This window comes from Ylistrum balloti, unplaced genomic scaffold (genome assembly GCF_031769215.1).
Source record: "Ylistrum balloti isolate Yb309-2 unplaced genomic scaffold, AGI_CSIRO_Ybal_v1 Utg369926, whole genome shotgun sequence".
NCBI classification, from domain to species: Eukaryota; Metazoa; Mollusca; class Bivalvia; order Pectinida; family Pectinidae; genus Ylistrum; species Ylistrum balloti.
The window spans coordinates 473,696-495,708 of record NW_026782041.1 but is presented as its reverse complement, the minus strand read 5'-3'; the positions used below and the strand labels follow the sequence as shown (position 1 = coordinate 495,708).

Sequence of the window (22,013 nt, the reverse complement as noted above, 5' to 3'; positions counted from 1 at the left end):
AAAAGTGATAGTTCAGAGTCCTAATTAGGAATTTATCAAACCGATTGAAAAAAAAACACAATACATATAAATAGTGCATTTAGGATTTCTTCATGATAGTGAAGCTGGAGATGTTTTTGATAGAATACATGTAGAAGTAAACATCATAATTTATTGTACTAACAAATAGTTACATACAGGATGAAATTTGTGAAAATGAAGTATGTTTGTAAAATATGTTTGATATTTGGTAATTCGTGTTTTATTCTTACAAAATTTCCACATTTGAAGATTTTTTTACAAAAATAGTCTACAGTTAAAAAAAAATGATGGTGAAATGATTATAAAGAACAAATCAATATCATTTGTTTATCCTGGGGTGATTGTCAGCATCTACCAGCTGTGGTCACTCAGCTGTGGTGGTCAGTCAGCTGTGGTCAGTGATTTATAGCGCTGGGGTACTTGGTCTTACCTGTGGGTAGTGACAGACCTTACCTGTGGGTAGGATAATGATTGACAAGGGATGATTGATGAAGGGTGGGGTGTACATGTTTTACAGGAGATGGCTATCATAATGAGATACCTATGTAAGGTGATTGATGGGTAGATATGTACCCCATTTATTAATATGTAATACCCTGATGGAGACATCAGTAATCAGTCAGTCATATTTTACGGATTGGTCAGACCCACCCTGTACCTAAGTAGCAAGCTGAGTAAGTTGTTAGTTATTTGTGACCAATTAGTTGGATGGTTTGTGCACCCGATGTTTATCTCGGATATACATACAGGAGTTCCTTATTGTGAAGCAACTCAGAAGGAGAGCTGTACAGTTTCTTTAGAAATTCTACTTGACAACATTATTTCACGAAAGAACAATTCAGAATAATCTAAGAAACTCGAAAATGTGTGACAAGAAAACTAAACACCTGCTTTTAAGAGAGACTTTTTCACCAGATCAAAGGGACTCACATTCTCCAGAACAAAATTATGTAAGTTTTTTTTATTTTGAATTATTTTCATTTTTTCTTTCTTTTTTTTTTAAATTCTTTAGCGGAATCTGACACAACTAATTAATATATTAACTCTTGGGGCATGGAGATCTTCTCCCAAATTAATCCTGATTTTCTTTCTTATTAAGAAGGACATTTAACAATATGTAACAGGACTGAGTTAACTGGTAGTTTTGATGAGTTTGCTGAAAGTTTGCGTTGGCCCTGACACTTATACATGTAGAAAAGATTCATCATGTCTCCTTTCTTATGTGGGCCCTTTTTGTAGAGCATTTGTTGTCAATAATGAATCTGCGTATTTGATATTACCGTACAGAAATAGAATTTCCTCCTTAAAAAGATGCTTTCTCACAGGTTTATTTACCTCCCAAAAATAAGTTGTCCAAACACTGAAGTAACAGTTTTAATAATGATGAAGAAAACTTTGATTTGATTATAGACATTATAAGTTTACGTATCTTCTCTTAAGTTCATTGGGTATATTTAACATGTTGCGCAACCTTAATGAGGTTGTACTTGGATGTACATGGAATTTTCAGTCATTGTCAAATCACCATATTTAGACACTCTAAACACTCAGAATCATCTCTTCAGGATTGGCAGCCAGATTTATGTGACATCACACATTATATAAATAGTGTTTTCGTCCTTAAGACCACATCTTTACATCATGTGGGCTTTTAATAAAGATACTATTTAAAGATCAGCAGTCATCATATGCCGTTATAATATTAAGCAGTAACTACACATTAGTTAAAAGAGATTTCTAAAATAGCCGTCCATCCTTGAAACCTTGATTAAATGACAAAGCTGGTAAACACAACAACAAAATTTCCCAGAAAACATCACTGGCAATTATTTCATGTTATTCATAAATAAATGAGGTTGGTATCATTCCTTGGGCACAGCTGGGGTCTGGGTCCCCAAAAGCGGAAACTCTTAAATTTTGCTGTAATAATACTACTCCTCCTAAGCAGCTGAAAGCATTTAAACCAAATATTGTATAAAATGTCACTAGGGCAGGCCAATAATTCCATAAATAAATGAGGCTGGTTTGACCCATTTGCCAAAGGGGAAGAGCCCAGAAGGAGGAATTGACTGAAATTTTACTACAGAATCTCCTTTACAGGTAGAGAGAGAAGGGGGAGAAAGAGAGGGGGAGGAAGAGAGATAGGGGGGGGGGGGAGATAGAGAGAAAGAAAAAGAGAGGAGAGAGAGAGAGGGGGGGCAGGAATGTATTCCCAAACTCAAAATATTATTACATGACAATAAGCTAAGTGGGCCAACACATTGCTGATGATTTAAAGTTAGGGGACAGGATCATTACAGGACAATAAGCTAAGTGGGCCAACACATTGCTGATGTTTTAAAGTTAGGGGACAGGATAATTACAGGACAATAAGCTGAGTGGGCCAACACATTTCTGATGATTTAAAGTTAGGGGAGAGGATAATTACAGGACAATAAGCTGAGTGGGCCAACACATTGCTGATGATTTAAAGTTAGGGGAGAGGATAATTACAGGACAATAAGCTGAGTGGGCCAACACATTGCTGATGATTTAAAGTTAGGGGAGAGGATAATTACAGGACAATAAGCTGAGTGGGCCAACACATTTCTGATGATTTAAAGTTAGGGGACAGGATCATTACAGGACAATAAGCTAAGTGGGCCAACACATTGCTGATGTTTTAAAGTTAGGGGAGAGGATAATTACAGGACAATAAGCTGAGTGGGCCAACACATTGCTGATGATTTAAAGTTAGGGGAGAGGATAATTACAGGACAATAAGCTGAGTGGGCCAACACATTGCTGATGATTTAAAGTTAGGGGAGAGGATAATTACAGGACAATAAGCTGAGTGGGCCAACACATTTCTGATGATTTAAAGTTAGGGGAGAGGATAATTACAGGACAATAAGCTAAGTGGGCCAACACATTGCTGATGATTTAATGTTAGGGGAGAGGATAATTACAGGACAATAAGCTGAGTGGGCCAACACATTGCTGATGATTTAAAGTTAGGGGACAGGATCATTACAGGACGATCAGCTCAGTGAGCCAACACATTGCTTATTTCTGATAAATTGTAACGTTAATTGAGTGAAGAGATCTATGATATTTGACAGAGTGTTCATTAAATCTTTGACTCAGAACACATGCATTTAAAAATAGAGAGCTCGGACATTTTAAGTGGATTTTTTTTTAAAGAAGTAAGTTATTTCATAACACAGGAACAGTGTGGCCTTAACCTAAATTTTAACTCCACCCTAACTTGACTAAACATGTACCCAGCTCTGCGCTGGTAGGACAGAGGTCATGTGCTTGCATATATAATGACCAGACCTACCCTTTCTGTAATAGATTAAACACAGGTCTGGAGTGTATACTGACAAAGTAGTCCTGATTTAGCATTTTATCGTTAAGGACCCGATTGTTTTGAGTCTGTCATCCCTGGTTTAGCATTTCTGAAAAAGAGCTGTGATGCATATAGTGTTATGACAGCAGTGCTTTCCGTGGAATACTTGCATACAAGCTAGATATAAATAATGTTTGTCATAATTTGATATATATATATTTAACAGTAAAATCTACATGGGGTCATAGTTCAAGTTATTGACATACTTCAATAAATATATTAAATAGTAAGATCTTTAAGTCTGTGGGGTCATAGTTCAAGTAAATCCTATCATTTGGATAGTGAAAGTTGAGGAACCTTTTGACTTTGAGGTTATCGTTAAAGGTTTGTTGAAGTATCGTAATGAATTTTTCTCTAATTTTGATTTCACGAAGATTTAGAATTTAGCTTCAATTCTGTGTATTTTCAACATTATTCTGACTTTATCAATTTGTTTTGGGATGTACATAGATATCAGAACTATCGTGATACACTAATCTGTTACTGATTTTTCTGATTCAGGTTGGTAGATTATTTACACTGTGTAGAGATATATAAAAGGTTCTAAGTAGTTGTTTCCTTCCCAACTATTATACTTCAATTTCAAAATAACAACACTCAATATCAAAAGTTAACAGAGACACTTAGTGGTTTGTATGAAAGGAGGAAATAGATATTGAATAAAATATTGTCGTAATAAAAATTAGAAACACTTCGTGATCACAAGAACTAAAATTAAATTAAATCTATAAACTTTATAAAGTTTCATGGGGGTAGGTTTTATTTCTGTTGAATTAATGGTTGCTGTCTACAACTTCATATGTTCAGGAAATATATAGACACATGTTGACACAAATTTTAGTACTAGTGGATTTCGGGTGTAAGTTTTAAAAAAGAAATCAAGTGCCAAATTAAATACAAATCTGTGTAAAACCATAAACTTTTAGTGCAATGAATATATGTGATTTTATGTGAACAGTAACCCATACTGTAGTATTACAGATGAAGCATACAAGTTAAGTATACATATTTGTGTATGGTGTGATTAAGGACAGAGACGGGAGGGATAGGGAGGCAGAAATTCTACATCAAGAATTTAACCTGAAGTAGGAGAGTGTAACCTATACAAGGGTGGAGTGGGCATGCAGGCAGATACCATTTAAATTATCCAGCATATCTCCAGTTAAGAAAACAATGTGTTTTTTGGTTTAATGACTGGTCGACCAGAAGATATATAGTTCTGACAGTAATACCCAACAGAAATTAAAATTTCATCTGGGGACATTTGCATACCAAATCTGATCCTCTGTTCTTGTTTCTCATTCTGATGAAGATAATTTTTATGCATGAGTGAACATGTGATTGGAGTCATTTCCCTGTATTTGTCATGCATGGTTGAGCATTGTTCTGTATGATATGTATTTAACAGGTTGTTTTACCAAGTATGCATGCTGTACCTGAGCTTTGTTTTAAACAATTCTACACTCGGCCATGTTTAAACCATGATACAATACAATGTAAATGTAAATATTGAAATAAAGAGTATTTAGTCATTCACATGACATTTAAAATCTGAAAATGAAATAACATCTACTGAAGTATGATGTCATGCTACCATTACAGATTTATTTTTACCTGAATTTTTTTATGATTACATCTCACAAAAGTCAGGCATTTAGAAATAAATTATTTTCAGCTCTTTATCGTGATGCAAAAATAATTTTAAAAATAAAAACTGAAGTCTGATAAGCTAATTTTGTGTTCAGTTTATTTGTATCTGAAGATAGGCAGAGATTATAGGATTAAAGAGTAAAATACATGGAGTATGATATACTGTGAGTAGGCTATTGGTAGTAAGTGTTGTTGCTGAAATGTATAGTAACTACAACAGCAGATAACAGATAAAGGGGTCTGTAACAGTGTTTCTGGGGTCTGTAACAATGTTTCTGGGGTCTATAACAGTGTTTCTGGGGTCTGTAACAGTGTTTCTGGGGTCTATAACAGTGTTTCTGGGGTCTGTAACAGTGTTTGTAGGGTCTGTAACAGGGTTTCTGGGGTCCGTAACAGTGTTTCTGGGGTCCGTAACAATGTTTCTGGGGTCTGTTACAGTGTTTCTGGGGTCCATAACAGTGTTTCTGGGGTCCGTAACAATATTTCTGGGGTCTATAACAGTGTTTCTAAGGGTCCATAACAGTGTTTCTGGGGTCTGAAACAGTGTTTGTGGGGTCCATAACAGTGTTTCTGGAGTCTGTAACAGTGTTTCTGGGGTCTGTAATAGTGTTTCTGGGGTCTGTAACAATGTTTCTGGGGTCTGTAACAGTGTTTCTGGGGTCCGTAACAGTGTTTCTGGGGTCCGTAACAATGTTTCTGGGGTCCGTAACAATGTTTCTGGGGTCTATAACAGTGTTTGTGGGGTCCATAACAGTGTTTCTGGGGTCTGAAACAGTGTTTCTGGGGTCTATAACAGTGTTTGTGGGGTCCATAACAGTGTTTCTGGGGTCTGAAACAGTGTTTGTGGGGTCCGTAACAGTGTTTCTGGAGTCTGTAACAGTGTTTCTGGGGTCTGTAATAGTGTTTCTGGGGTCTGTAACAGTGTTTCTGGGATCTGTTACCGTGTTTCTGGGGTCCGTAACAGTGTTTCTGGCGTCTGAAACAGTGTTTGTGGGGTCTGTAACAGTGTTTCTGGGGTCCGTAACAATGTTTCTGGGATCTGTTACAGTGTTTCTGGTGTCTGAAACAGTGTTTGTGGGGTCTGTAACAGTGTTTCTGGGGTCTGTAACAATGTTTCTGGGATCTGTTACAGTGTTTCTGGGGTCCATAACAGTGTTTCTGGGGTCTGTGACAGTGTTTCTGGCATCCGTTACAGTGTTTGTGGGGTCTGAAACAGTGTTTGTGGGGTCTGTAACAGTGTTTCTGGGGTCCGTAACAATGTTTCTGGGGTCTATAACATTGTTTCTGGGGTCCGTAACAGTGTTTCTGGGGTCTATAACATTGTTTCTGGGGTCTGTAACAGTGTTTCTGGGGTCTGTAATAGTGTTTCTGGGGTCAGTAACAATGTTTCTGGGGTCTATAACAATGTTTCTGGGGTCCATAACAATGTTTCTGGGGTCTGTAACAGTGTTTGTGGGGTCCGTAAGTGTTTCTGGGGTCAGTAACAATGTTTCTGGGGTCTATAACAATGTTTCTGGGGTCTATAACAGTGTTTCTGGGGTCTGTAATAGTGTTTCTGGGGTCAGTAACAATGTTTCTGGGGTCTGTTACAGTGTTTCTGGGGTCTATAACAGTGTTTCTGGGGTCTGTAATAGTGTTTCTGGGGTCTGTAACTGGGGTCTGTAACAGTGTTTCTGGGGTCTGTAACAATTTTTCTTAGGTCTGTAGCAGTGTTTCTGGGGTCTGTAATAGTGTTTCTGGGGTCTGTAACAATGTTTCTGAGGTCTGTAGCAGTGTTTCTGGGGTCCGTAACAATGTTTCTGGGGTATGTGGGTCCGTAACCGTGTTTCTAGGGTCCATAACCATGTTTCTGGCGGCTATAACTGTGTGTTGTCACTCAATCCCAAGGTCCTTATATATATATCTCTTTATGGCTGTATTCGAAATGACAATTTAATTTATTAGGAAGAGTTTTAATAATCAAACCTGTATATAAAATAGATTTATGTTAGATCATTATGATATAACCATTCAGACGAGGTTGTTATTTATTTTAAAGCCTCGTTTCCGGGCTGACCATGACCAGACTTAGAGCTAGGAATACATGTTTTAAATATGGGAAAATGAATAATAGGACATTTTGAATTGATAGGCCAAAAAGTTGTTTTCTTAGTTTGTTTTTTTTATTCTTACTTATTATAGGTAAGAATGAAACAATAGCAAACTATTAGGTTGATAAGTAAACTCACTTAACTGTAATCTCTCATAAAATGGCTACCTATATCAGCTGATATTTGGTAAACATCACCACTATTCGACGAATACTGAAGTCAACCAGGTTTGGTCCAGTATTTGAGAAAAAAGATGTAATATTAAATCCCGAGATCTAATTTAATTTCAGACGTTGAAGAAGTTACTTGTAGAATTACTTACGATTTTTGTTATGATGTTGACTATCTTTTTATTGTTATATTTAGGTCTTTTTCCTGTTATGTTTGTGGAATGGAGTTCTCTCCCCTAGTGTTAACACACGCTGCATGAATACCATATATAGTCTGGTGTTTGGCATTTTCTATAGCCATTCCGCTTGGGGCATACATACATATGATGCCCATCCCACCCCGTCGGTTGCTACACGATATTCGGATTGACACGCACGTCAAGGGTCACGGAATCTTGAAGAGCGGTGGTGAAAGGTGAATCAGAGGTGAAGGGCGGCAATTGGTTGGTGCATGGTGATATGTTGTCTTGGAATTGATATGTTGTACGTTCAATTTAGAATTTCATTTTCGTTATTCTTAATTATCATATCATTTGTCATCAGATGCACTGTCATTAACTACTTTTTTTCTTCTCAAAATATTTTCTGTAAAATGTCTATATCAATTATAAACTTGAGATTGATGAAATAAGTATAAGTTAATTAAATATGTCTTCAAAAAACGTAAAACTACATAATGTTGTGCTTGTTATTGTTGACTGTTTGAAAAAATTTCGACAGAAAGTCAGCCATATTGATTTAGTTAATGTAATTTATTCAAGATTCGTGCTATTGTAGAAGACAGACATTGCAGTATTGTAAATGAAGATTAAATCGCTTTTCAGAAGAAATCCTCTATATCCAGCTGCTTCACAGAGAAATTATATATATTTGTATATTGGCCAAGGATTATTAGATATTTAGAATTTCTATTCCAAATTATATATTGCAAGCTGATAGAAAAGAAAATTAACACTAGTGTGAATTGCATATACTGTGATAGTAGATAGTGTTTTTGATCCTCTAGTCCTTTCAGCAATATTAACATAAGACTTGCTTGCATGACTCGATTCTGGCTGCATTATGAGTATTATCTATAGTTTAAGCATTTTGCATGATAATGTTTATGCAAAAGTTAGAAATTTAATCATCCTACAACCCCTTACTCATGGAACTTCTACCAACTTTTATGGTTGGATCTCTGCATTAAGTTTGACAGGGATGGCAGTATTGGAAATAGACTTTTGATCTTTGTGTTTTTCCATCACTCTCTTTCAGAATTTATTTAAGCAGCCACAAAAAGAAATTCTTGTAAGTTTGAATTCTTCTTCTCTCTGTTACCGGTGATGGTTAATAAACATTGTTGTTATTACTGTAATGACATCCACAAGTAATAGATTTATACATAAATGGAGAAACGTTTCTTTGGCAAAAATAAAGTTACAGTATTAAGCTGTTTAGGTATTTCTGTCTGTCTTTGTTCAGGAACTTCCTGAATAAGTTTTGTTTCTGAAGTAACTTTAAAACAAGAAAAACAAGACATTATCATATTTATATATTTTAAGTGTGTCATACAGTCTGATATATTGGTTAATTAATGATATAAAATGATTTTATATCATGTACGTTATTTATAGAGAGAAAGGAAAAGCATGTGTATGTGATAGGTATTTCAAAATTTATTGCAAACATTCATGCATTCAAATTTTTAAAATGTACAAATATTTTGTGAAAAAGAAGTATTTAAGTAAATTTTGATATTTATAATAAGGAAAAAATCCTCAACAGTTAACAGTTCTACTGTAAAAGGCAAATATATCGTTTTAATTGCAATAAAATTTGAAATATATCCCAACCATTTCTGCTTCTAAATCCTTACCTGCCTTGCTTGTCCCTACTAAAACCTAGTTATGTTATATAAACAGGATAAGCTGCCCCCAGACGAGCCTCGCCCACCATGGAAGGGAGTGTTGGTCGAGTGCGCCAAACTCTGGAGCTATCTTTCTGGTATCTCTACCTTCGAGCGGGCCAATATGCTCCGAAAAGGACGTGAAGTACATAAAATATATGTCGAAGTCATGAAAGGAAAAACATTTCTTGATGACCAGTTTACACTCACTGAATTCGGACGAATGGTGCTTCAGAACGGGACAATTCGAGCTGGACGTGCAAAGAATGCCAAACAGATTGTTGTAGCCAGAGAAACTTTATATTGTAGTGGTTCCGGGGCATGTAAACGAGGATGTGGAGGATATGGAGAGTGTATGCAAGGTGAGGGTCCTAAGTTATAAAGATAAAAGCAAAGAACATCAAAATAACAAAAAATATTTTTAAGATTGTGAAAAGATTGGACTGTTTTTGTGAAGATTTGGGAAATAGAATTTGGTTTCTATGAAGAAAGGTTCTCTAGGCAATGTATTAAGGTGACGCTGTTGGTTTCTATAAAGAGTCAATCTGCTCTGACAAGATTGGGTGACACTGGCAAGGAAAACTGCTTAGAGGACCACTGGTTAGTGCTAGTTAGATGAATACTGGTTAGAGGACCACTGGTTAGTGCTAGTTAGAGGAATACTGGTTAGAGGACCACTGGTTAGTGCTAGTTAAACAGATACTGGTTAGTGCTAGTTAGAGGAATACTGGTTAGAGGACCACTGGTTAGTGCTAGTTAGATGGATACTGGTTAGTGATAGTTAGTGTATTTTTGGAGATGGATACTGGTTAGTGATAGTTAGTGTATTTTTGGTGGGAGCTAGTTAGAGGAATACTGTCATGAGCTAATTAGAAGAAAGCTTGTTAGATAAATTATATATTGGTTAAATTGGGAGCTAGTAAGTTAAGTAAGACATGATATCACACTTGGAATTACCTGTATATTCTGTTAATAATGACACACAAATAAAAGAAATTCCCCCCTCCCCTCCCCCTCTTCTCTCTTGTAACTCTCCAGTGAATCTTGTTGTAGAAGATGTAAGCACTTGATAGAGATTCAGTCCTGTCAGCTTTACTGATGACATGCCAGCGTGTAGAATGTCAAATAGGACGTCATAACACCTATTCTTAATTGTTCCTTAACATACATGAAGGTAATACTATTTGAGGAAAATAATGACAATAAATTGATCTGCGTCTTTTATTGTGGTATTAGGTTTAGTCCCGCAAATTAAGTTTGCATTACAAAACAGGAAACTAGTCAGTGGAAATATCCAGTTGTACGACTTCGTTAGCAAGGCGTCTACCTGGATTTCTTACAAGGATATAGGTACATTAAACAACCTTACTGGCCATGTTATGTGATGCGTAGCTTCTGTATTTTTCATCGTCTATCTTGTGGCGTAGTCTTAGGAACGACACGCAATTAATCACTGCTTTGTCACTACACCCTGTAAAAACACCCAAGCATCACTGGCAAGTCATTTCTGTCCACGTTTTATTACATCGCAAAGTAAATGTGTCTACATATCCAGGCACTTATTTCATTCTGTTATATACATTCAGCACTTCAGACAATGCCTAATAAAGAGACTTTTGGGAAAATTAAAGAAATTTGTATGAAATTTATAATATGGATTATGAATTTATGAGCAAAGACAGATTTTTTGTTAATTGGATATGGCTAGATATATTGTTGTTTATGTAAGTGTGTAGCATGGAGGATTTTATGGTTGACAATCTAAGCTCCTATATATAGAAGTTATTTATAACAAGACATGTTTAAATATACCGTAAAATATACCGATAGTAGGTGCTGATATATTACTTCCTTTAGATGGAAATAAACAGTTTCTAAAAGGGAAAGATTTTGTGTTTTCCAGCATGAAAAAAAAAAAAAGAAAAATCTGTGGCAAAGAAATGAAATAAATCTGATAGGGAGTGATGAAAAGCGTAATTGTTTTGTTTAGAATTACAGATATTCTAATTGGGAAATGTTTTGTATTTTCCAGGGTGTGAAAAAACAAAGATGCGAGGTCACAAGTGCAGTTACCGAGTCAAGTTAACTATGAGACTTGGCTACGTGAATTTCTGGTTCGTTGAAGTACTCGGCGATCATGAACAATTTGCTAGTCTGGATGACTCCATGGATGTTAAAAGTTCACCTTCACCAAAGATGTCCAATAGTAATAGCCCTGATGGCTCTCCTACCCAAATTCCAATTATTCAATCTCCAAATACAGATCTTCCAAATTCAGCAGCCATCACCACGGCTTCTGTGTTGCCACAAAACTTGCCAAATATTCTCACCAATGCTTTGTCAAACAGTCTGACAAGTAGCTTGCCAAATAGTCTCACCACTGCATTGTCTAACAACTTGCCAAATATCATTGCTAGTCAACCATTGAGTCTGCCACTAAACTTGCCAAATAGTATTGTATCGTCAATTGTAAGCCACCCAGGACTGTTCGCAAGCCACGCTGCGGCCGTGCGCTTGTATAATGGTGCTAGTCCATGCGAAGTTGTCTACCCGTCAATGGAGGGTGCAGCACAAACATATTGCCAGGACATGCCAATTTCTCTAGTCAAAGTCAAAAAGGAACCTGAAGATCCACAGGACACAGTTTCCGACCTGCCCTTACAACAGACGTTACCAGAAACAGTGACAGCGGAGGAGGGAGATTTAAAAAATGACTCTTCCATGACTGTTGCCCATAGTGAAGTATTTCCCAAAATTTCCTCAGGAGGTCGTGCTAAAGCAAGGAAGAGATTTCACCCAGCGCAGGTGACAGGACAAAGGGAATCCCATCGTCAGTTGTTACCACAACCAAAGACTGTGTACCCCCCAGTAGTAGCTACCAGTATTCCCCAAATTAATATGGAGTCACATGTGCGTAAAGAGTTACGAGAACTTGTTGCTCGTCGTGAACAGGACAAAAACACATCCTCCTCAAATTTTACGTCAATGAATGGAGAACAGGAGATTCGGCCTGTGGATTATTGGCCAGAGACAACATCTTACCCCAACGAGGAACCTAGTGACGGTTCCATGTACACCTACGTCTGGGACGGTGATGTGAATGAACCTCAAGCTATAGAAGAAGACGTTGCCATGGAAACGACCAATGAAGAGAAGGTAGCAAGAAAGGTTGCAAAGCATGTGCATGGTCGCTGGAAAATGGGCAAGGTGCCGTTTTATTTTTTGATTTTGTTTAAATGTAAAATGCATCCATAATGTTCTATAATATGTCAACATCGAAAGTAGAATGTTACATTTGATTTTTTTAAAAACCTTTTCTTTGGTTTTGTGAAATGTATGATTTTAGATTTGCTATTTGTCTGTTGAGTTGTTTGTTGTCTGGTAGCTGTGAATATTCCATCCATGTTTAGTGAATATTTATAGAAAAATATTCATGTCACAGTGGTGTTTGATATGAGAATGTAACAGACCTTGGATCAATGTCACAGTGGTGTTTGATATGGGGATGTAACAGACCTTGGATCAATGTCACAGTGATGTTTGATATGGGGTTGTAACAGACCTTGGATCAATGTCACAGTGATGTTTGATATGGGGATGTAACAGACCTTGGATCAATGTCACAGTGATGTTTGATATGGGGATGTAACAGACCTTGGATCAATGTCACAGTGATGTTTGATATGAGAATGTAACAGACCTTCGATCAATGTCACAGTGATGTTTGATATGGGAATGTAACAGACCTTCGATCAATGTCACAGTGATGTTTGATATGGGGATGTAACAGTCCTTGGATCAATGTCACAGTGATGTTTGATATTGGGTTGTAACAGACCTTGGATCAATGTCACAGTGATGTTTGATATGGGGATGTAACAGACCTTGGATCAATGTCACAGTGATGTTTGATATGGGGATGAAACAGACCTCGGATCAATGTCACAGTGATGTTTGATATGGGGATGTAACAGACCTTCTATCAATGTCACAGTGATGTTTGATATGGGGATGTAACAGACCTTGGATTTCATGGCTGTATATTCTTTTGTGCCCTCTATCATAGCAGTAATAGAATTCATCAGAAAAAAAGTTCAACATTCAAATGAAATATCTGCAAAATCACTGCATCTGGTTGCTGCCTTGTGTAAATGATTCCATTGCATACAGCATGCTTTGTTTTGTATAGTAGTTTGAAGTTTTCTTTTTTTGCCTCCCACCATAAAACGGGAGGGCAAATAGCATTGCCCATGTCTGCCCATTGCATCGTGTCCCATCACATAACCTGTCCTGATTCAATGTAAGCACCTAATAACTCCATTATTTGATAGATTTGGGGTCAAACGTTATACAAAGGTCAGTTATGAGTGTACTTGGACATCATTGTGTTTCAGGGGCCTAAGGTTAAGACCAAGGTCACCCATGCTATTTACAACTTCTTTCTTTAGTGGAATTTGGTCAGACTTTATTCTGAAATCAAGTATACTTTAGACATTGTTGTGTTTTAGGAGTCCAAAGTGAAGGTCATGGTCAGTACTGCTTTATATATAGGAAATATTAACAAATTATACATGTACTTGAGACGTTGTTGTGTTTCAGGGGCTTAAGTTCATGGCCAAGGTCATCCTTGCTATATATAGAAAACCATCAACTGATTCAATGCTGAAACTAACTTTGCCTGGCAATGGGGGAAGCATTTTATAGTTCTTTATGTTTTGAAATTAAGCAGGTTTCATGAGTCTCATGAAATTGAAATACAATTGTTATACAAAGTCTGAATGCCTGTCATCCTTAATAGTCGTAGTAGTGTTATCCAGTCACTATAATAAAATCATTGATTCTCGGGAAAATAAACAGGATTGCGTCTTCAAAAGCCTTGATTCTTACTCATAAATCTATAGTTTTGTTCAAATTTTCTGGTTTGGTGATAAGTTATTCAAATTGAACATTTTCCTACAGTTTGTTTAAACTTTAGAGAAACTGCCAGGCAAATGACATTTTTACTGTATTGTCATCATCTTTTGACTGTTGCATGATTTCTATGAGCTAAAGTTACATGGGCATCATATTTACCACTAAATTCTAGGATTGAGGAGGAGATCAGATTCAGTGACGTGGACACTTGTTGTTAACCCAGTGTATAATCCCTAGACCTTTTATCTAGTGTACATGTCTCCCAATCCTCAAAGACAACACATGGATCTATAGACATCTTTTGTGTGGTATATTCCTTCACATCAATCTTCCTTATTTACTATATATGTCCCTTTGAATAAAAAGTGTACCAAAATATAAAGATAAATGATACATACTCAATTTAATAACAATTCTGTCATTCACTCCTTGATGGTACATCCGGGATTTCATGAGAGATGGGTGTGCATCGTAAGCCAATAATAGTGTGCCTTGTTAGCCATTGTGGTCAGTAGTCCCTCCTCGACTCTGACCAAAATATTCATTCTTTTGCATTTTAATGTGGTTTTTGCCTTACTCAAGAGTCTCTCACGAGTACAGGTGTTGATATTTGTTACTTTCTATGACTTTTGTCGTTTTTACGGCCGTCTCGGCTGGTCTATTGACGAAACAATTTATAGATATATCTCTCATTTACCCATTCATTCTCTGCTGAAACAATGTTACTTCTTGACTTTTGATGCTTGAATGGGGAAAAATATACAGGTTATTCTACTGGGTATGGGGGGGGGTGCAATATTCAGCCTGAAATCCTGCTTAAAAAATTCCAGTAGTAAAACCTGAAATGTGTTAGGATCAAACTGAAGCTAACATACATCAGTGACTTTAGTTTAGTCATTAAACAGACATATACCCCTTCCAATACAGAATAAAGTCATTTTCAATATGTAAATTGGATACCCTGATCTGAGGAAAAATTTCAATAGATAATGTACTTTTAAAACTAGCTGTATGTGACAGCATTGGGAGAGAATTTAGGGTAGATCAATACCCTGCACTACTTGTCAGTGTACTGGTATGTTCTGAATATCTTATATACTTGCAAATACTGCTTCAAAACACCACTCGGTGAAAGAAACATAAAATAAATATGGGTGGATGGGTTATGTGAAAACTATGGATGACTAAAAACACTGTAGACTGAGATACACATGTATATATGTATTTATATGTATGTCTGTTGTTTAATTTTAAATTACCTGAAATTTAAATTGCTTCTCTCCAGTTCCTGCAGTCTCTAAAATTTATTTGTTTATTTTAGCATCAATTGCAAAACAAGCTGATCAAAGTCCTTTCAATTACTGTAATTATGTCTGTCTGTTAGTCGTACTCTGATAAGAACGATCTTAAACAAAATATAAAATGTATTTGAAAGACCACACCAAACTGAAGATTTGATTCTGGTTTATAGGTACAGAGTTCCCTGTTGATAGAATCCAGGCTGGCTAGATAGATATGTACATATTTGATAAATATTAATTGTTGGTGGTGACTGGTATAGATGTAAGTCTACAAGTGAATTAATGGGATGTATATATCTCCCACCTGTACGGTAAACAATCCTGTACAGGAATAATTCATTAGACTTAATTCAGACCATGTAAAATAACTCCAGATATTTCTTAAATTTCTGTTTCTTCTGGTGTCAAGGTATTCCAGGGGTAAAATCATATTTGTTATTGATTTGTAACCAGAATAAATGTTTGTTCACAGGTGTCCTGATACGTAACTTTTGTATAATAGGCATCTTGTATGGAGGAGATAAGACCAGTAGTGTGTAGATTTTATGGAGTTTGTCTGTCAGGTGTTTGAAAAAAAATTGAAGATTTATGAAAAAAAGAAAAATTGGTTTGAAATTATGTTTGTGGTTTTAATACATTGTATATATTCATAAGTCTAGTTTAGTTTTAGTTGTTTGAGAATATTTACCGTACCTTAATGAACATCTTCATAAATAGAATATTCACCCAGGTAAGACAGACAGGAGATGTGTGTACCTGAGTTCCATACCTGTGGTACACACTCGTTAGAAGATACACACCATTAGTTTCTCACCTTTTGTTTTACGACACAACATTGTCACATAAATCACATGATCGGCCTCTGTCGTTGCCTCAGGCTATTAATCCGAGTACCGACATTTAAGCAGAGGAGAAAAAGGGTATAAATGCCTGGATATCTGTCTTGTCTCCTTGTAAATCATCTCACCTTTTACATGGTATACCTGGTTTACGCGGGAGATTGTCAGGCCCGGTTAAGTAGTACAAAAGACATTCTTTATTTCAAAATGGTAGGAGGTTAAATTGTAAAGGAAATGTATACTGCCCAGAGCTAGAGTTTTTTCAGGGCATTTGGCATGAAAGCAAGTTTGCATATGGGTGTCTGTATTTGTTGCTTGTATAATATATAGATTTCTTATGTGTAAGCATGTCATTTGTCTGATACAGTAAACTTAATTTTTGTATTTATATCTAAACAGAAACCTGACTACATCAGTCTCATTTAAATATACCTTACAGGTCAATATACAGTTAAGTTTATACAGGTGTACATAATACACAGGTGTTCATAATACACAGGTGTACATATTATTATTTGTCTGGAGATCTCCTCATAAAACTGATCTTTTTCAACCTTGGTAGGAATAATCATTTTGACCTAAAGTTGTGTTTTCCTAAACAGCAGCTTTATTTGACTGTATTTGGAACAGTTGCTACCCCTTGTTGTTTTTATAATGATAATCTTGTCCAGAGATTTCCTGTCTTATTTTCTATCAATTTCTGTCAGATTTCGTAGGGTTCTCCACATGATGTGAAATTGTGTTTATTTGAACAGCCAACCATTTTGACTGTATTTGGAAGAGTTACTGCCCTTTTCATTATTTCAGTCTTTCAGTTTAAAAGCTTTGTAGATTGAATAATCATGACATGAAATAACATTTTCCTGAAGAGTAATCCTTTCAACTGTATTTGTAACAATTACTGCCTTTTGTTGTCTTCATAATGTTGATCTTTTAAGGAGATCTCTTATCTCTTGTCTCAGTTTGGTTTTTTGAAAGTTAGTAGACTTAATCACCATGACAATATGTTGTGTTTTCCTAAATGGCAACTAGATTTGACTGGGATGTCTCATTTTTTCATCAATTCATAAAATTATGATTTTTTCATTTTTCAATTTTGGGAGGATTCATTGCCACATTGCTGTCTTTATTTTTCTTTTTGTTGTAAATGTTTTTTTCAGCTTGTCTAGAGAGATGTCCTTCCTCGTTTTTTGAATGTCTAAAACTTGTTTTCTGTCTTTGACTCCATATTTCCCTGTCTGTATCATTGAAAATTTCTTTGGCTCAGGACAGGCCTAAATTGATCTGGCTCCCTAGTACTCTTGATACATGTGATGACTACACAAACCTTTTACAATGAAGTCGTTTTGTTAGCCTGATGACTGGCTAACATAGCTTTGCTTGACACCAAGTCCTTGGTGTGACAGAAATAAACCACTCCGGGTCTTTACATGGCCGACTTGATCTGGTTAACTTGGGTCTAACAGACAGATCCCTCTGCTGATGTCAGGCATGTTTTGGATCTGTTGGTGTTCCTTCATTAGTGATGCAGATATAAACTAATGAATCTCCTGATCTGTTTGCATCATATAGAATTGCTTTGTCTGTGATGTAGAGAGGACATTGAAACTATCATTTTATATTGAAATTGACCGTTTTTCTTAAAAAAGAAATTGAAAGAATTTGACATATTCTAAGAATTTCATGTAATTTGAAATGATTTCTAAGGAAATCTGTAAGTTCTGGTATTCCTAGATTGAAATTTGACTTTGTTGATCCACTTTACTTTGTTTTGTTTTGATTTACTCTTAACATTTACATATCAAGCATTATAAGTGTTAAGCTTGCTCATTGATTAAACAGATTATGATGTACGTCATAATTTGTTGTAGAATTATTAAGAGAACTAAACAATTCATAGAGAGTGAGTATGTACTGTAGCAACATATCACTCGGTCTTAAGCTACACTGATATGGTCACATGATTCTCAGTTTAGAATAGAGCATCGGAAGTCAGTGGTTTAGGGTCTGCTCCCCTTGAGACAAGAAGAGAAAAAGTGAGGCAATGAAGAGCTGTTCAGGCCCTTTGGGCCCTTTATTTGTCATATTGTAGAATAAAATGAAACCGCGTGATATAGATATAAGAAACACAAGGACAGAAATTTTATCTGAAATTAAAAAGATCGACTCGTGAAATACAAGTACAGGTAGACTGTTTCAGCTGTTGGGACATAAGAGCTGTTTGATTGGGTAAAATGTACTAGATTAGTCAGTGATTTAATTACGGAGACAATGCCGGTACAATTACAAGGTATATATCTGTCTACTTTGATCGCAGACCTGCATTGTGTACCGCATGGCAATCCAGCTTTCGAGTGATTAATAACTATCCAACATCATGCAGGTCCACATGGTATCGCAACGGTTTTACCTCACCAAGGAGTACATGTATATACACTGCCATAACGTATATCACACACAATTTAGTCGATGAATATTCATGATTTCTGTCAACCAATAGAATTCATTGGATGTATGGTTTATGGCTTCATGACATCTTGTTTACGTCACTGGCAAAGATTTGTCTCCCTTGATCACGACTTTCTTTATTTCCTTCTTATAAGAAAACATATTAATGAGGGAATATTTTATTTGTAAGTCCGTGTGAAATGATAAAATGGAGCAAAAATCACTAATAGTAAACAAATAGTGAAGATGAATTAATTTGTTTTGTAAAATCTTAAATAAAATAGAACTATTTTCTCTAGCTCCCATTGTAACATGTCGGGTTTCTGTTTGGCGGAAGGACACTACATGTGTTGGTGTAAACAGGCAATCTAGTGAAAGTCTAGTTCAAAGCCTCACGTATAGCGTGAAGTTGATAGTTATAAACCCTTAACCAATTTCAATATTTGATTTCTTTTTTAAAGACAGCATTTGTTGTCTGGATCTTTCATCTATTAACATTAAGAAATAGGTATTTTTGTAATAAAACTAATGCACTGCATACCTATGTGATATTCACAGGTTGCAGTGAAGCCATATTATCAATTAAACTTCACAGATCACTAGCAAATTACTAGTTTAAACATTGAATTTGTCACAATTAGTTGGTCTCTATTGAAAACAGTTGTATCCATGATCTTCATAAGTAATGTCAGTGATGTTTTCAACTTTTAAGTCATGAAATCCATGGAAAAATGGACAGATTGTTAGATATTTATATATCTAAATAAAACAAAGAAAAACAATTGAAGTTAAGGACATATCCTAAATAGTTACTGGGAACTTTGTTGAGTTCCCTCCCTTAAGATAAACTTTCTTGTACTGAAATACATATGTCATAATATAGAAGATCTGATTGTTATCAAAATATTTATTTTCCTTTTTTCTTTTTAAATTTGTCCATTGATCGATTAAAGCAGACCAAACTACCTTTCATCAAGATTATTTATAGGTCTTTTATTGCGTAAAAAATCAATGAAGACGGAAGTCTGTGAATGTAAACACGTACTACCCTTACATGTATAAAGGCATGGCATGGTCAGTAAGTTGAATTACATTGTCCGGGTGTAGACATTATATGGCAGAGGTCCAGAATTCCATCTGTACAAATGTCTGTAGTGAGGGTATAAAAGCTACATTTTTCCGATAACCATCCGATCGCCCCTGGAAACATCTACCCTGAAGCTCCCAGATTTTGTGTCTGGGCTTGGAGCTTGACACATAGACCTGGATCAATAAAAGAGAGATAGATTGGAATTTAACGCTCTTCATTGTACCTCAATAATACCCCTATACAGAAACCTTTATAATGGGTAGCCTGAGCTAAAAGTGGGTAATAACAGCTTGTAGGACGTCTTCATAGCTTGGTAAATGAAAAGTCTAAAAATGATCGGTGATGAGAAGAAATTTGAATGTTGGAAGTTTGTATTTAAGCTGTCTGGTGTTTTTAATAAATACAGAGAATTTCCTATGGATATCAGGGGAAAAGAACATGGAAATAAAATAAATCAAATTGCTCATAAAAATTCATGAAATTGGTTTTTGGTGTGTGGTGTTTCACTTTTACAACCCTAAAGCTAATATCTCATCTAATTTGCATATATCTGTATCTCAGTCTGTATGGGTGAGTGAACATTTTTGATGTGTGACTTCAGATTAGGGTGGGTCGCCATGGAGACCTCGCGCTACCCGAGGGTATGTGTATGTGGTACAAGCCATATGTTTCTTATCCCAGGGCTAAGTCACCAAAATCCTTTTGTACCATAAAGTTCAAAATCAGTTCTTTTTTTGTTCTTTTTTTGAAGTCATTAAAATGTTTACAATAAAGACACTATTACTATATTATTTGTGTGCACCTTACTCAAAGTATCAACTTATTAAAGGGAGATAATCCAGAACATGTATATGTGTATTAGTACATACTTAAGACAGATTATATCTAGGAGGAATCTCCTCTAGTATAAATGTCGTCATCATCGTCTTTTCAGGTTTTATTTTTATCTCACATGTTTAGCATCAGGGTATATAAAACAATACAAAGTCTAAATCATGATGCAAAATACAATATTGTGTAAAATCTGATATAAGGGAAATGTGACATTAAAGGAAAAGTTGTATTAGTGTGATATTAAGTGAAATGTGATATTAAGTGGGTTCTGTTGGAATCTTTGCTAGGAAACAAGTTAACAATTCTGTATCTGTTTACAAGAACAGTTACACTGTTCATTAAAAGAAGAAATAATTAGTAATATATTTTATGATTGTAAATGTTACAGGTGAAACACAAGTGTTAATAAGGATAGATAGGGTAAACTAGATACTGTGTAACACGACCAAATTTACTCTGAATTCTCAGTAAGGTTTTTCTCTGTTTAAAATATACTGTGTTTTAGAAGATGATTTGAATTTCCTTCAGGGTAAACGAGAGATTTTTTTAAAGAACTTAAACACCTTCAGGAAATATTTCAGTTCGGGTGATACCCTTAAGAGAAGTGTTGATGTTGTGTGGATCGAATGTATTAGCGTATCTAGGGGTGAAGTTATTCTAGATCGAATAGCTATTTACATATTATCTGCGGCAATCCTGCCATAAAATAGGGTACTTAAATGAGTCGTAACAAACAAGCAAGACCGTACAATCTTGCCAGAATATTAACTTTAGACCACATGAATAAAGAAATTAAAAAATCAACCAGGTATATACATGCAGAGAAAGATTTTCTTTTGGATTACATGATTACCTCCCCTTGAGATTCCTACTTGTGTGATTTTATACATCTAAGTGATGGTTGATGAAGTATTATTATGTCACTACCTATTGATGTTTTCTTTGTGCTATTTAATCTTAAAGTATTTTTAATCATGGTGAGAATTTCTACAGTGTGTATAAAGAAAAGGAAAATACCAACATTCAGAAATCGTAACATCTTATATAAAAGGGGTCAAGTTGTGTGGACAATCATTCAGAAATCGTAACATCTTATATAAAAGGGGTCAAGTTGTGTGGACAAGCATTCAGAAATCGTAACATCTTATATAAAAGGGGTCAAGTTGTGTGGACAAGCATTCAGAAATCGTAACATCTTATATAAAAGGGGTCAAGTTGTGTGGACAAGCATTCAGAAATCGTAACATCTTATATAAAAGGGGTCAAGTTGTGTGGACAATCATTCAGAAATCGTAACATCTTATATAAAAGGGGTCAAGTTGTGTGGACAAGCATTCAGAATTCATAACATCTTATATAATAGGGTACAAGCTGTAA

At 35.7% G+C, this 22,013-nt stretch overlaps 1 protein-coding gene across 1 annotated transcript in view; it reads left to right on the top strand.

The window, feature by feature from the left end:
• Positions 1-22,013, top strand: part of LOC132547004 (uncharacterized) — a 32,985-nt gene that overhangs the window by 3,945 nt on the left and 7,027 nt on the right. Inside the window, exons 2-4 of the mRNA XM_060210738.1 lie at positions 8,580-8,612; positions 9,227-9,572; positions 11,243-12,417. Of these exons, the coding sequence (XP_060066721.1) occupies positions 8,580-8,612; positions 9,227-9,572; positions 11,243-12,417 (1,554 nt within the window). The remainder of the gene's footprint in view (positions 1-8,579; positions 8,613-9,226; positions 9,573-11,242; positions 12,418-22,013) is intronic.